The sequence below is a fragment of the Chenopodium album genome, chromosome 22, assembly GCF_948465745.1.
Source record: "Chenopodium album chromosome 22, dcCheAlbu1.1, whole genome shotgun sequence".
NCBI classification, from domain to species: Eukaryota; Viridiplantae; Streptophyta; class Magnoliopsida; order Caryophyllales; family Amaranthaceae; genus Chenopodium; species Chenopodium album.
In genome coordinates, this window is record NC_137855.1 from 2,194,547 (window position 1) to 2,208,395 (window position 13,849).

Here is a 13,849-nt window from a genome sequence, read left to right on the forward strand (position 1 = left end):
GTTGGAGATATGTCTATGACAACTCTGAGTTTTTTGCTCCCTATTTTTTTTTATTTGTTAAAAATAATTATAATTAATTTCAGTTGAATTATTTGGATAAACCATTGCTTTCCAATTTTGAGATTTCCTCCTTGACGACTACATTTAATTTTAGCAAACGTGTAAAGGAGGGAACATATCAAAAAAAAAAAAAAAAAAGGCTTTGGTAAGGTTTAGTTGCTATTTTCAACTTAAAACAAAATTTTTGGCAAGTGAATTATGGAAAAATATAGTCCATAAATAGTATGTTTAATTTATATGAAGTATGTGTAAAAAATATATATATATTATATGAAATATATATGGTTCTACCGAAATTTAGTTGAATATACTACCTCCGTTACATATTAGTTGCAACTTTTGCCATTTAGGGGTGCTACACATTAGTTGCAACTTTCCATTTTTTTCCTTTTGTAGTAAGTTTTTTTCAATGAAAGTACAACAATACCCTTACTAAAGAGTTCATAAACACAATTAGCTACCTAAATCAGATTTCATTATATTCCTAATCTAACTTATTTAACATAATAATATCACCCAATTAATTCAACCATCATCAAAAATCATCATCTCCCACGAAAAATCAGACCCATCTTTGCCGTCGCCGTCTCTAGATCAACCACCTTCAACGTCGTCGTTTCCAAAACAACCACTACCTTCAACGTCGTTGATGCTCATCACCACCATCAAAGTCGCCTCCTTCCTCCTCTTGTGTTCCTTTTTCTCTCTTCTTTTTTTTTAGGAAAAAAAAATTCGTTTAGATCTGAAGGTTTAAGGGGTGGGTGGGCTAGTTTGGGGTGGCTCGAGGCGGTTTCTGGGCGAATTAGGGTGAGTGAGGGTGGTTTAGGGCTAGTTCAGGGTGAGTTTTGGGGCGATTTAGGTTGAATGTGGGTGGTTTTGGGGGTGATTGAGGGTGGTTGTTTTGTGGTGGTTTGCTCTAAGAGAGTACGGTTTCGAGATGGTTGAGGGTAGTTATTAGAGTTGGAGCTAAAATTGGAGTGGTTTCGGGGTGATTTCGGGGTTGTTCAGGTGGAGAGGGAGTGGTTTTACGGCGGTTCGGGTTGAGATTGGGTGGTTTCAGGGTGTGAGGTGGGTGGTTTCGGTGTGGTTGCTGGTCACGGTGGTGGGATGGCTGCTGTGGCCGACGGTGGTGGGATGGCTGCTGTGGCCGACGGTGATGGGGTGGGTGTTGTTGATTGTAGTGGGTAATTTATTAATTACTTTCACTTTCTCTCTCCTACCTTGCTTAATTACTTAGTCTTTAATTCATTAATCCACTATTATGAAATTTTGTCTTAGAATCCGTGTCAAGCTGAAAGTTGCAACTAATATGTAACGGAGGTAGTAATAAGTATTGATTATGGACTAATATGTTGAGCAACAAGTTTTGTGTGTAACCAATCATATTATTATGGACCACATTTGTTTATAAGAGTATCCGTTATTCAATTCATTAAGATAAATCCACTTACCCCGTGTCCTCATTAGAGAAAACCCCTATATGAACATTGCCGTAACCCTCATTACTTAATTTATTCCTTACATACATGCGAATTTGCCACACCAACAACTAGTGGTGTGGTTGACCACAATAGGAATTTGTGCATGTATGTTGATGAAATAGTTTTAGTTTAGAGATTAAAAAGTTATTTGAAATTCTTAATGATTTTAAACATTGTTTATAACAAATCTACATATATATGTTCTGTTTGAGCTAATTGATGATTTACTTTGGGACTAAAAGATAGTGACAATTAAGGAATATTATGTAAACTAATTAACTTGCATCGGTATGATTTATGAATATCTATTGACACGGATGTGTAAAATCTATTTGAGCTTGATGTACTCCATCCCACGGTCATTCCGATTAAAGTTCTATCCACATTTCATTTTGGTCGAAACTGAATTATTTTGTACTAGTTGTTTAAAGTTTTAATCCTCTTTTTTTTTTTTTAAAAAAAAAAATAAAAAAAAAATCATATATATTATTGTAATTATTTATGGCAATTTAGCATAAATTAATGCAGAAACAAGACATTCAATAAATTTTTTTCAGACATTATTAGCTAACATGTAATAATGTTCTAGATGAGGAAGTTTCCTAGCTTATCCGGTTCGGTCACCTATTCTTGAAATAAAAAATTATGGTCTTCGGTCCTATCTGGTAAACAACCCTAATTTAGAAAGTGATTTGTCATAACCAAAAAAAAAAAAAAAAAAAAAGAGTAAAAGAAGTAAGGAAATGAATTGAGGAATGTGATCATTTCAAATAAGGAATATAACAAATGAATTAATGAAAGTGATCCAATAAAGAAAAAAAAAACCAATTAAGAAGAGTGATGATTTCAATAAATGAAAATATTAACGTAATAAGGAAAGTAATTATTTCAAAAAAAAAAAAAGAAGTGATCATTTAAAAAAAAAAAATGTAAAGAATAAACGAACTGAAAAAAAATGATCATTTCAAAGAAAGAAAATAGAACAAAAGAGGACGAAAACGTAATAAGGAAAGTGATCATTAGAAAGACAAGGAAAAATGAAAACCTAAGTGATCATTGCAAGAAATAAAAAATGATGAAAAAGATCATTTAATTTTTTTTGGAGAGTAACAATTAAAAAATAAAAAAAAAAAAAAACAAAGAAGATTTTTTTTTTTTTAATTCTTAAAATTGATAGTTAAAAAACAAAAACAAATCAATTAAGAGGTGATTAATGAAAAAGGTTGTATTAAATCAAGGAAAGTAATCAAATGTCCATACGTTACCATTACCATAAGAAATACAGGGGAAAGTAATCTCCAAAATAGGGAAACTACATTACTTTCAAACCTAATTTAACCTAAGTTTATGTTGGAATAAGTTGGATTGTTGGTTAACCAAAATAAACTAAAAGAACCATTATCCCATTTTTTCCATTCATACCCAAGTCATTAGTTTAGAGTCAACTTTCGTACATAACATTTCTTAGATAACCAAACACAAGAAATTCCACACCATCAAGCAAACTTTGGTAGTTACAACTTCCAACCTCCAAAATACATTAATTCCCTTACTATAAAATACTTTGCCATATATTAGTTCCAAACCAAAGCATATAACCCCCAAACAAAAACCATGGCAAAATGCTTTAAACAACCCGCCACGGAAGATGACGCGATAATTCTTTTTTCGACCTCAGACTCGAACGAAGAATTATCCGGTTGCTCCTCCTCTTCGTCCTCCTCGCGCCACCACTCGCCACCACCATCCACAACCACTTCCACCACACCTTACAAGTTAAGTGTCCAAAACCTTTCCTACACCCTCAAACAAAATGGGGGCCCATTTCAGAAGCCCAAGCCCAACATTGAGATCCTCAAATCAGTTTCTTTCACAGCCCAAAGTTCACAAATGCTAGCTATTGTGGGCCCAAGTGGGACAGGAAAGTCCACCCTTTTAAGGGTCATTTCAGGGAGAGTAAAAGAGAAAGAATTTGACCCGAATTCAATCTCCTTAAATGGATACCCAATAAAAAGCCCGGCCCAATTAAGAACTTTATGTGGGTTTGTGGCCCAAGAAGATGATTTACTTCCTTTGTTAACTGTTAAAGAAACTTTAATGTTTCGCGCCAAATTTCGGTTAAGGCAGTTAACCTCAGAGGAGAGAAAAAACAGAGTTGAGAGTTTGTTGCAAGAACTTGGACTCCTCCAAGTTGCAAATAGCTTTGTGGGTGATGAAGAAAACAGGGGAATTTCCGGGGGAGAGCGAAAACGTGTATCTATTGGTGTCGAATTGATCCATGACCCTCCAATCTTGCTCCTAGATGAGCCAACTTCAGGGCTAGATAGCTCCTCAGCACTGCAAGTGATTGAATTGCTTTCATCGTTGATGTCGAAATCCACACAAAAGAGTGTTATTTTCTCGATACACCAACCGAGTTATCGAATGTTTAAGCATATTTCTCACTTCTTGATCTTATCCCATGGGTGGGTGGCTCACAATGGAAGCCTCGAATCGCTTGAGGGAAGGATCTCCCATCTTGGTTACCAAATTCCCTTACAATTAAATGCCTTAGAGTTTGCTATGGAGATTATTTCCAAACTCGAAGATAAAAAATCGACAATTTCACAAATCGAACAACCTAATACCTCTCCTAGCATAACAATTTGGAACAAGGATGAGAAATTCGACTTCCACGAATCAAGCTCATCAACAATTGATGAAGGAATTAAAGGGTATTTCTACAATTGGGGTCTTGAAATAATGATCCTTTGTTCAAGATTTTGGAAAGTGATTTATAGAACAAAGCAACTATTTCTTGCAAGAACAATGCAAGCTCTTGTAGGAGGATTAGGCCTAGGAAGTGTGTATGTGAAACTAGGAAAAAACGAAACCGGTGTTGGAGAAAGATTAGGCCTATTTGCATTCAGTCTAAGCTTCCTCCTTTCGTCGACAGTTGAAGCATTACCTATATACCTCCAAGAAAGAAAGGTAATCATGAAAGAATCCTCAAGAAAAGCATATAGAATGTCTTCTTATATGATAGCCAATACCCTAATTTTCCTCCCATTTTTACTTGTAATAGCCCTTCTTTTCTCTGTTCCTGTGTATTGGATTGTAGGGTTAAACCCTTCAATCCAAGCATTCTCCTTCTTTGTGTTCGCGGTGTGGCTAATTATTTCCATGGCTAGCTCATTAGTCATGTTCCTAAGCTCAATATCCCCGGATTTTATAGCCGGAAACTCGCTCATTTGCACCGTTCTTGGAGCATTCTTCTTGTTCTCTGGCTATTTCATACCAAAAGAAATCATCCCAAAGTATTGGATTTTTATGTACTATGTTTCATTATATAGGTACCCTTTGGACTCATTGATTGTTAATGAATATTGGGGTATGAGAAATGATTGTTTTGCTTGGGCAAATAATAATAACCATACTACTAGTAATTGTTTGATGAATGGAGGTGATGTTTTGAGAAATAGAGGGCTTGATAGAGATATTAGGTGGGAAAATGTAGGGATTATGATCGGGTTTTTCATCATGTATCGCGTTGTTTGTTGGATTATATTGGCCCGAAGAGCTGCAACAACAATCTTGTAGTTCAATTTCATGTTGAGTAAAAGAAGATTTCTTGTAAAACTTATTGATTTCATATTTTCATGTAATGTATTTGCTTAATTGCCTACTTTGTTGATTTATAACTAATATAATTTTGCACAAAAATGTTCAACAATGGATCCGTGGCGCAATGGTAGCGCGTCTGACTCCAGATCAGAAGGTTGCTTGTTCGATTCACGTCGGGTTCAAAACCCCCGATCCAATATCACGGATATATTTTTTGGCTATTTACAATTCACTTTAAATTTTTGATTAACTTATAATCCATGGTTTTATTTACAATGAATTCTTAAACAAAGATTTTTCTACAGAAATAAAGACAGCACACTCTAAAGTCTAAACAAAGTATTCATATTACGTAGTATTTAAGTTATGCATAATCAATTTATCTGAACTTCTAATCATTTATTACAAAATGTTACTTACATTTGAGTTTATCTCAAAGAAGGTATGATACGTCAAAAACGCAAAGTTTGTATAATTTTTTTGGCTAAATTTTGTTTTTGGAATGAGCAAAGTGTATCAGAAGTCAGAACTTTGTTTGAGGTTGGGAAGTCTATAAATGGGGAGCCATTGTAGTATTTTTATTTCATGCTTTGATTACAAAAATGTGATCATTGATTACGCTTATATAAAGATAAATGACCTCACAAAACTTTCTATTGTTTGATAAAACATTAAAAAATTGTGATTGCGTTATTTGGAAAAAAAAAAAAAAAACCTTCTTGGCGGTAATAGTTGAAAGTATAATGTTTTGTACTATAGAGTATGGAATTATTGAGATGTGATGAAGGTTATTAGAAATCTAGTAAAGTAGTTCGCCAACACAAACATTAATTTTCTATTTGCAACAAACCCTATAAGTGTATAAGACTAATCTGATTAGAGATAAGCATAGGTTGATAAGGCATAACACGAAAAAGGCTCGACTCAAAACAAGTCCGCCACGGTAAAAGAGATACATCGGTGGGTCAATAATTTTCAAAATGTCATGAACTCAAGCGCTCAGCAAGTTAATCCACGTGTCAGCCCACTTATTAATTTTTTATTTATTACAATGAAATATTAGAATTATTTAGATAATTCGCTGACACAACACGAGTTAGCACAACATGACGCTAGGGCCTGTTCACATTTATAGAATTGAGTTGAACTGAATTAAACTAATTGGTGCTAAACTGAATTGAATAAAGTTGAAATGAATATTTTATGAGAGAAGGAAATTAGAAGCTGAACTGAACTGAACTGAAGTGAACTGATTAGAGCTAAGTGAACTGATTTAAAATTAAGCTAAAGTGAACAAGCCCTTAGGCTAAATTATACATAAGCTCTTATATACAGAGTAATAAAATCATCACAAGTCCAGCATAGCAAAAGTTTTTATTACTCCATTAGTTTAAGTACGATACACGCTGACATGACACTTAAGCTTAAACGACCCGGCCTAGACCCATAGACCGTGGCCGAGTGTAATTCCTAGCATATGCGTGACAAAACAAAGTCAACTGTTTATTTCTGCAACCTTAATGAATAGCGAGTCAGTCAGTCCGTCAAATAAAACCCCAGTTGTCAAGTTGTGTAACGTTTTGAGACGGCCAGAATTTTCTTCTTCCCTCTCACATTCTTCTTCCATCAATAGTGTCCCACTTCTCACTTTCCATGTGATTTTTACTCCCCTTCTTTTATTTCCTCCTCTGTTTTCTCTCTCCTCCAATTTCCCAAATTTCATCATCATTTTCAGAATTCCAGGTAATACCCTCTTTTACTCTACCATTATTACACACATTTATTTCATTTCAATTTCACTAAAAATTGAGTATTTCATCTGGGGTTTCAATTTTTTTTCAAAATTTATTCATACCCATTTGATTAAAATCATTTTTATGTGCAGAATTTGTTGAATAATCGAGGGGAAATTACAGAAATGAAAAATATTTTGAATGGGAGGAAAAGCATAGTAAACAGGGGAACTCTGTTTTTATGGGTGGCATTAACAATTGGGGTTTGTTTTGTCACTTTAATGTTATTAAAAAATCAACCTAAAAGATTGGGTTATAATGATCCGGGCCGGGTTGACCCGGTTATTGGGATGCCCAAGGAACTGAAACAAGCCGAAGGCCCGAACCCGAGGTTTCATGTAGCAGTCACGGCTACAGACACACCTTATAGCAAATGGCAATGTAGGATCATGTACTATTGGTATAAGAGGGTTAAGGATTTGCCCGGGTCGGATATGGGCGGGTTTACTCGGGTTTTGCATTCGGGCCGGCCCGATAATTTGATGGGGGAGATCCCTTCTTTTGTTGTGGATCCTCTCCCTCATGGCCTTGACCAGGTGAGTTTTAGTTTTTTGTTTGAATGATTGTGCTTTTAGATTAGTTTAGTTTGCTTTGCTTTGGTTTTAAGTTTGTCTTTTGGTTTATTTTTTTGTTTGGATTGGTGTTTTGTGTCATTTCACTTTATGTACATGAAAACATGTAGCAACCAACCAAACTAAACTTTTGGTATTTATAAAAAAAAAAAAAAGCTTTTAGTATAGGGTGATTGTGGTGTGAGGATCCTCTCGAGTTACTAGAACGACAAAGAAATAATTTCAAGATGTAAGAGGATTGGTACTTTCAAAAACTTCAATGTAATTCTTGTTAAACTAGATAGTTCAATAGAAAATTCCGTTCTTTAGCAGATTACGTGGTTGTTTGGTTGACATCTAAATTTATGAAATGTGTAAATTCATATGAAACAAAAATCCGAAAAGTGGTTTAGTTGGCATATGCAAAAAAGCATAGAAAGTGGAACTTTCTAATTTTACTTAAGTACCACAAAATAGGGGAAGTTGCTTACATAACTCACTTGGGTAAGTAGAACTTTTGGTTATTATATGCGTACATACAAGTAATTATATTGGTACTTATTTATTTATTATTGTATGGTGATGTGGTTATCTAGTCTAGCAGAATATTGTATAGTTTACTTTGCTTTTAGTTCATGTTTGATGAAATCAAGGTCAAATAATTATATGATTAGGTGCATAATTGCTTCTCTGGTACCTGTTACTGGTCAAGGTTTCAAAATCAGATATACATGATACATCTTTCATCATTGATAATATTCATTGCAGATAATTGGTCTAAAAAATAGGTTACTTGTTTGATTTGAGAACTACTTTCTACTATTCTATTAACATATTTAAATGTATGTAATCTGACTCAAAATTTTCTAATATTTGCTTGTTCTAAAGTGGATATTTTTATATTATTTAGGGATATGTTGTGCTGAATAGACCTTGGGCATTTGTGCAATGGTTGGAAAAGGCAACAATTGAAGAAGAGTGAGTGATTGCATACTTAGACTTCTCCAAATCTTTGATACTTGCTCCGTCTGTAAAAGTTGTCGCCTTTATGAATAATTAGTTGTGGTTTGTGATTGAATTTCTTACGTGCCCTTACATTTACAAACACTCCGTACAAAAAGTAATCTGCTTTTTGTACTAGCATCACGTATCCTTAATAATGAGGAGTTGATATAGACAACTGATTCGAGATTCAGTAAGTATGGAGTGTAAATTTCCTTCATTCATATATGTTGTGATAAGTGACATTTTACCAATGTTAATGTAGATATGTCTTGATGGCTGAACCAGACCATATATTTCTTAAACCCTTGCCTAACCTAGCACACGATAAATACCCGGCAGCATACCCATTTTTCTACATCAGACCATCTGAAAACGAGAAGCTTATCCGGAAGTTCTATCCGAAAGGCTCCATATCAAATGTGGATCCTATCGGAAATTCTCCTGTCATAATAACCAAGGTATATCAGCAATGAAAATTTCTAAGTTAGCCATGAATTGTCTCGCTTTCTCAAAGCTTACTAATTTCCTAAATTTGGTATAAATTTTTTCCTGTCATAGTCCTTGCTGAAGAAAATCGCGCCTACTTGGTTGAATGTATCATTGCAAATTAAGTACAACCCTGAAGCAGACCGCACTTTTGGTTGGGTGCAAGAAATGTGAGTTAGCTGATACAACTGTTTTTTATCATCTTGATCAACTAGACAACTATATTCAGCTCGAGCTTGCTTGAGACTAATGTTAAGATTGTTAATGTGGTTGTGTGAAGGTACGCGTATGCCATAGCTTCTGCATTGCACGGCGTGAAGCATATACTTCACAAGAATTTCATGGTACAGCCTCCATGGGACGCGAATCTTGGGAAAAGTTGCATCATCCATTTTACTTACGGCTGTGATTATACCATGAAGGTACTAATAATCATGCCTACATTAGTACATTATTTCCAGTCACTCTGCCCTGAATTTCAAATTTATATATGCAGGGAATCCTAACTTATGGAAAAATTGGTGAATGGCGCTTTGACAAGAGATTGTATTTAAACAGTCCTCCACCGAAAAATCTTACACTGCCTCCTCCTGGCGTTCCTGAGACCGTGGTATGTCTCTGACTTTGATAGCCACTAACATGGTTACGACATCTACATCTATATGGCCCGATGCTTCTAAAGATACAAACAATATGACGAGTTGTTCTAATGTTCATTATAATTGAAAACTACCACATGACACAACCATTTTTTGTTCACTAAAATTGCAGCACTTTAAATCATTTTTGTAATGATGTGTATGCTGATTTTTGGTGCAGGTAAGACTAGTAAAGATGGTAAATGAAGCTACAGCCAATATTCCTGGTTGGTAAACCCTGTAATCGAACGCCTGTGTTATGAACATAGCATACATAGAAATCCTTATACAAAGCACAGGTCTTTTTGGTTTTTGTTGGGATGAAATAGATGTACTTCTTGAAAACCAATACAGAAAATGTAACGAAATACTCCATATTTTGACAAACAGAGAAGAAAACTACAGTATATTTTGTAGAGAGGGTAGTCTCCTTCCTAATGACATACAAATTATGTTATACTTTTTAACAGTTTTACCTCAACAAAGATGTAGATGCTTGAATACAATTACAGAAGGTTATAAAAAGATTTACGCCGCTCCCCTTGGTTTCAATGTGAGCATTAGGTACTGCACGTATGATCACGGTACATGAAAGTCTTATCGTTGCATTGGCTGGTTTTCAATTTCAGGTTGATACTACCACCGCCATTTTAGTTTCGAATCAATTATTATTTTGAATCTTGGTTGGTTGGTTTATCATTTCAGGTAATAGCCTTCAATTTTGGGATTTTTTGACCTTTTTTCGTCCGGAAATAAAAATTGCCGATATGTTAACCATGGTCCCTTATACAATCGGGGAGTGCAATTGGGTGGGTGGAACCATCCAATTTGCCTTAAAACGCTCAATTTACCCGTTTTCGTACTTGCACCGATTTTGTGAAATCAACCCTACCACCGACATTTTTGACAACATATAATGGTCATATATGGTTCCAAACGTCATTATATGACCCTAAGATGTATCCCCAAAGATCTCAAGACTTTTCGTCACCGAGCCCCGTAACATTAAAAATTTCTCAAAAAGCGTGGATAAACCTTCAATTTTAGAATTTTTTGACCTTTTTTCGCCCGAAAATAAAAATTTCCGAGATGTTAACCATGGTCTCGAATACCTTCCGGGAGTCCAATTGGGTGGGCGGAACCATCCAATTTGCCTTATAATGATCAATTTACCCGTTTTCGCGATTTCGTGAACTCAAGCATACCACATATATTTTAGACAACATATAATGGTCATATATGGTTCCAAACATCATTATATGATCCCAAGATGTATCCCCTAGGATCTCAAGACTTTTCGCCACCGAGTCCCATGACATAAAAAAATTCTCAAAAAGTGTTGATAATTGCCTTCAATTTTGGAATTTTCTGACCATATTTTGCCCGGAAATAAAAATTGCCGATATGTTAACCATGATCCTTAATACCCTCCGGGAGTTCAATTGGGTGGGTGGAACCATCCAATTTGCCTTTAAACAGTCAATTTACCCATTTTTTTACTTGCACCGATTTCGTGAAATCAAGCTTACCACGGACATTTTTGACAACATACAATGGTCACATATGGTTCCAAACGTCATTATATGACCCTAAGATGTATCCCGTAGGATCTCAAGACTTTTCGCTACCGAGACCCGTAACATCAAAAATTCCTCAAAAAACGTGGATAATGCCTTCAATTTTGAGTTTTTTTGACATTTTTTCGCCTGGAAATAAAAATTGCCAAGATTTTAACCATGGTCCCTAATACCCTCCAGGAGTCCACTTGGGTGGGTGGAACCATCCAATTTGCCTTAAAACGGTCAATTTACCGGTTTTCGTATTTGAACCGATTTCGTGATATCAAGCCTACCGCGAATATTTTAGACAACATATAATGGTCATATATGGTTCCAAACGTCATTATATGGCCCTAAGATGTATCCCCAAGGATCTCAAGACTTTTTGCCACCGAGCCCCGTAACATAAAAAATTTCTCAAAAAGCGTTGATAATAGCCTTCAATTTTGGAATTTCTTGACCTTTTTTCGCCTGAAAATAAAAATTGGCGTGATGTTAACCATGGTCCTTAATATCCTCTGGGAGTCCAATTGGGTGGGTGTAACCATCCAAATTGCCTTAAAATGGTCAGTTTACCCGTTTTCGTACTTTCACCAATTTCGTGAACTCAAGCCTACCACGAACATTTTTGACAACTTATAATGGTCATATATGGTTCCACATAGGGGTGTATATTCGGTTTTCGGTTTGGATTTAGCCCAAATCCAATCCGATCCGAAATGGATTTTGGTTTTTAATTTTCAAATCCAATCCGATCCGAATTACCTACCAAATACAATCCGATCCAATCCAAATTATAATTCAGTTATTTGAATCAAATCCGAAAATCCGAATTAAAATATGTTGCTAATTATTTTGGGTCTAATATGATTATAAAAATAAAATTGCAATAATAAAATTTCAATTCTTGAAAGTGTACTAGTACATGATTTATACAAGTGTTGAAAACATAGGTTCACATGATTAATATTATTATAATAATAAACAAAGTTTAACATGATTAAAATTAACAATAATTTTTTTTTTTAATATAACAATTTCATAATTCGGTTATTTCGGTTTTTTGGATCCGAACAAGGGGTCAATCTGATCCATTAAGAAAATCCGAATTTTAAAAAAAATTCAATCCGATCCGATCCGATCCGATTTAAAGCTTGGATCCGATCCGAATTGATAATTCGGTTTGGATTGGATTGGATTTCGGTTTCTATCCGATTAATGGACACAACTAGTTCCAAACGAAATTATATTAATATGACCCTAATATGTATCCCCTTGGATCTTTAGACTTTTCAACACCGAGCCCCGTAACATAAAAAATTCCTCAAAAAGCGCGGGTAAAAGCCTTCAATTTCGGAATTTTTAAACCTTATTTCGCCCGGTAAAAAATTTGCCGAGATGTTAACCATGGTCCTTAATATCCTCTGGGAGTCAATTGCGTGGGTTAAACCATCCAATTTGCCTTAAAACGGTCAATTTACGCATTTTTTGTACTTGCAACGATTTCGTGAACTCAAGCCTACCACGGACATTTTTGACAACTTATAATGGTCATATATGGTTCTAAACGAAATTATATGACCCCAAGATGTATCCCCTTGGATCTCTAGGCTTTTCACCACCGAGCCCCGTAACATCAAAAATTCCTCAAAAAGCGTGGATAATAACCTTCAATTTTGGAATTTTTTGACCATTTTTCGCCCAGAAATAAAAATTGCCGAGATGTTAACCATGGTCCCTAATACCCTCCGGGAGTCCAATTGGATGGGTGGAACCATCCAATTTGCCTTATAATGGTCAATTTACCCATTTTCGCGATTTCGTGAACTCAAGCCTACCACGGATATTTTAGAACACATATAATGGTCATATATGGTTCCAAATGTCATTATATGACCCTAAGATGTGTCCCCAAAGATCTCAAGACTTTTCATCACCGAACCCCGTAACATAAAAAATTCCTTAAAAAGCTTGGATACTACCTTCAATTTTGGAATTTTTTGACCTTTTTTCGTCCAGAAAAAAAAATTACCGAGGTGTTAAACATGGTCTCTTATGTTCTCTGGGAGTCCAATTGGGTGGGTGGAACCATCCAATTTTCCTTGAAACGGTCAATTTACCCGTTTTTTGTACTTGCACCGATTTCGTGAACTAAAGCCTACCACGGACATTTTTCACAACATATAATGGTCATATATGGTTCCAAACATTATTAAATAACCCTAAGATGTATCCCGTAGGATCTCTAGACTTTTCACCACCGAGCCCCGTAACAAAAAAAATTCCTCAAAAAGCGTGGATAATAAGCCTTTAATTTTCGAATTTTTTTTTGACTTTTTTACCCGGAAATAAAAACTGCCGAGATGTTAACCATGGTCCCTAATATCCTATGGGAGTCCAATTGGGTGGGTGGAACCATCCAATTTGCCTTGAAACGGTAAATATACCCGTTTTCGTAGTTGCACTGATTTCGTGAACTCAAGCCTATCACGGACATTTTTGACAACATATAATGGTCATATATGGTTCCAAACGTCATTATATGACCCTAAGATGTATTCCCTAGGATCTCAAGACTTTTCCCCACCGAGCCCCGTAACATCAAAAATTCCTAAAAAAGCGTTGTTAATAGCCTTCAATTTTGAGTGTTTTTGACATTTTTTCCCCCGAAAA

The 13,849-nt window shown here is 35.3% G+C and overlaps 1 protein-coding gene, 1 non-coding gene and 1 pseudogene across 2 annotated transcripts; all 3 read left to right on the forward strand.

Moving 5' to 3' along the window:
* Window positions 1-3,155: 3,155 nt before the first annotated feature.
* LOC145605988 (ABC transporter G family member 23 pseudogene) lies at window positions 3,156-5,120 on the forward strand (annotated as a pseudogene).
* Window positions 5,121-5,254: 134 nt separating this feature from the next.
* Window positions 5,255-5,326, forward strand: TRNAW-CCA (transfer RNA tryptophan (anticodon CCA)). Its single transcript has one exon. It is a non-coding gene; the product is annotated as a tRNA-Trp (tRNA).
* Window positions 5,327-7,032: 1,706 nt separating this feature from the next.
* On the forward strand, window positions 7,033-10,127 carry LOC145605537 (hydroxyproline O-arabinosyltransferase NOD3-like). Its single transcript, XM_081661608.1, has 7 exons — window positions 7,033-7,473; window positions 8,399-8,466; window positions 8,756-8,951; window positions 9,052-9,149; window positions 9,260-9,401; window positions 9,476-9,589; window positions 9,799-10,127. Exons 1-7 carry the CDS (start codon window positions 7,063-7,065, stop codon window positions 9,850-9,852), a joined length of 1,083 nt encoding a protein of 360 aa, XP_081517734.1. The 5' UTR covers window positions 7,033-7,062; the 3' UTR covers window positions 9,853-10,127.
* Window positions 10,128-13,849: the final 3,722 nt, after the last annotated feature.

What these genes read in the sequence shown, in the direction of transcription:
- LOC145605537 (XM_081661608.1), top strand. Translation starts at nt 7,063, where the DNA reads ATGAAAAATATTTTGAATGGGAGGAAAAGCATAGTAAACAGGGGAACT. An exon ending in AAGGCAACAATTGAAGAAGA is followed by an intron (nt 8,467 to 8,755) that starts GTGAGTGATTGC and finishes ATGTTAATGTAG; the next exon opens with ATATGTCTTGATGGCTGAAC. An exon ending in GCTGTGATTATACCATGAAG is followed by an intron (nt 9,402 to 9,475) that starts GTACTAATAATC and finishes TTATATATGCAG; the next exon opens with GGAATCCTAACTTATGGAAA.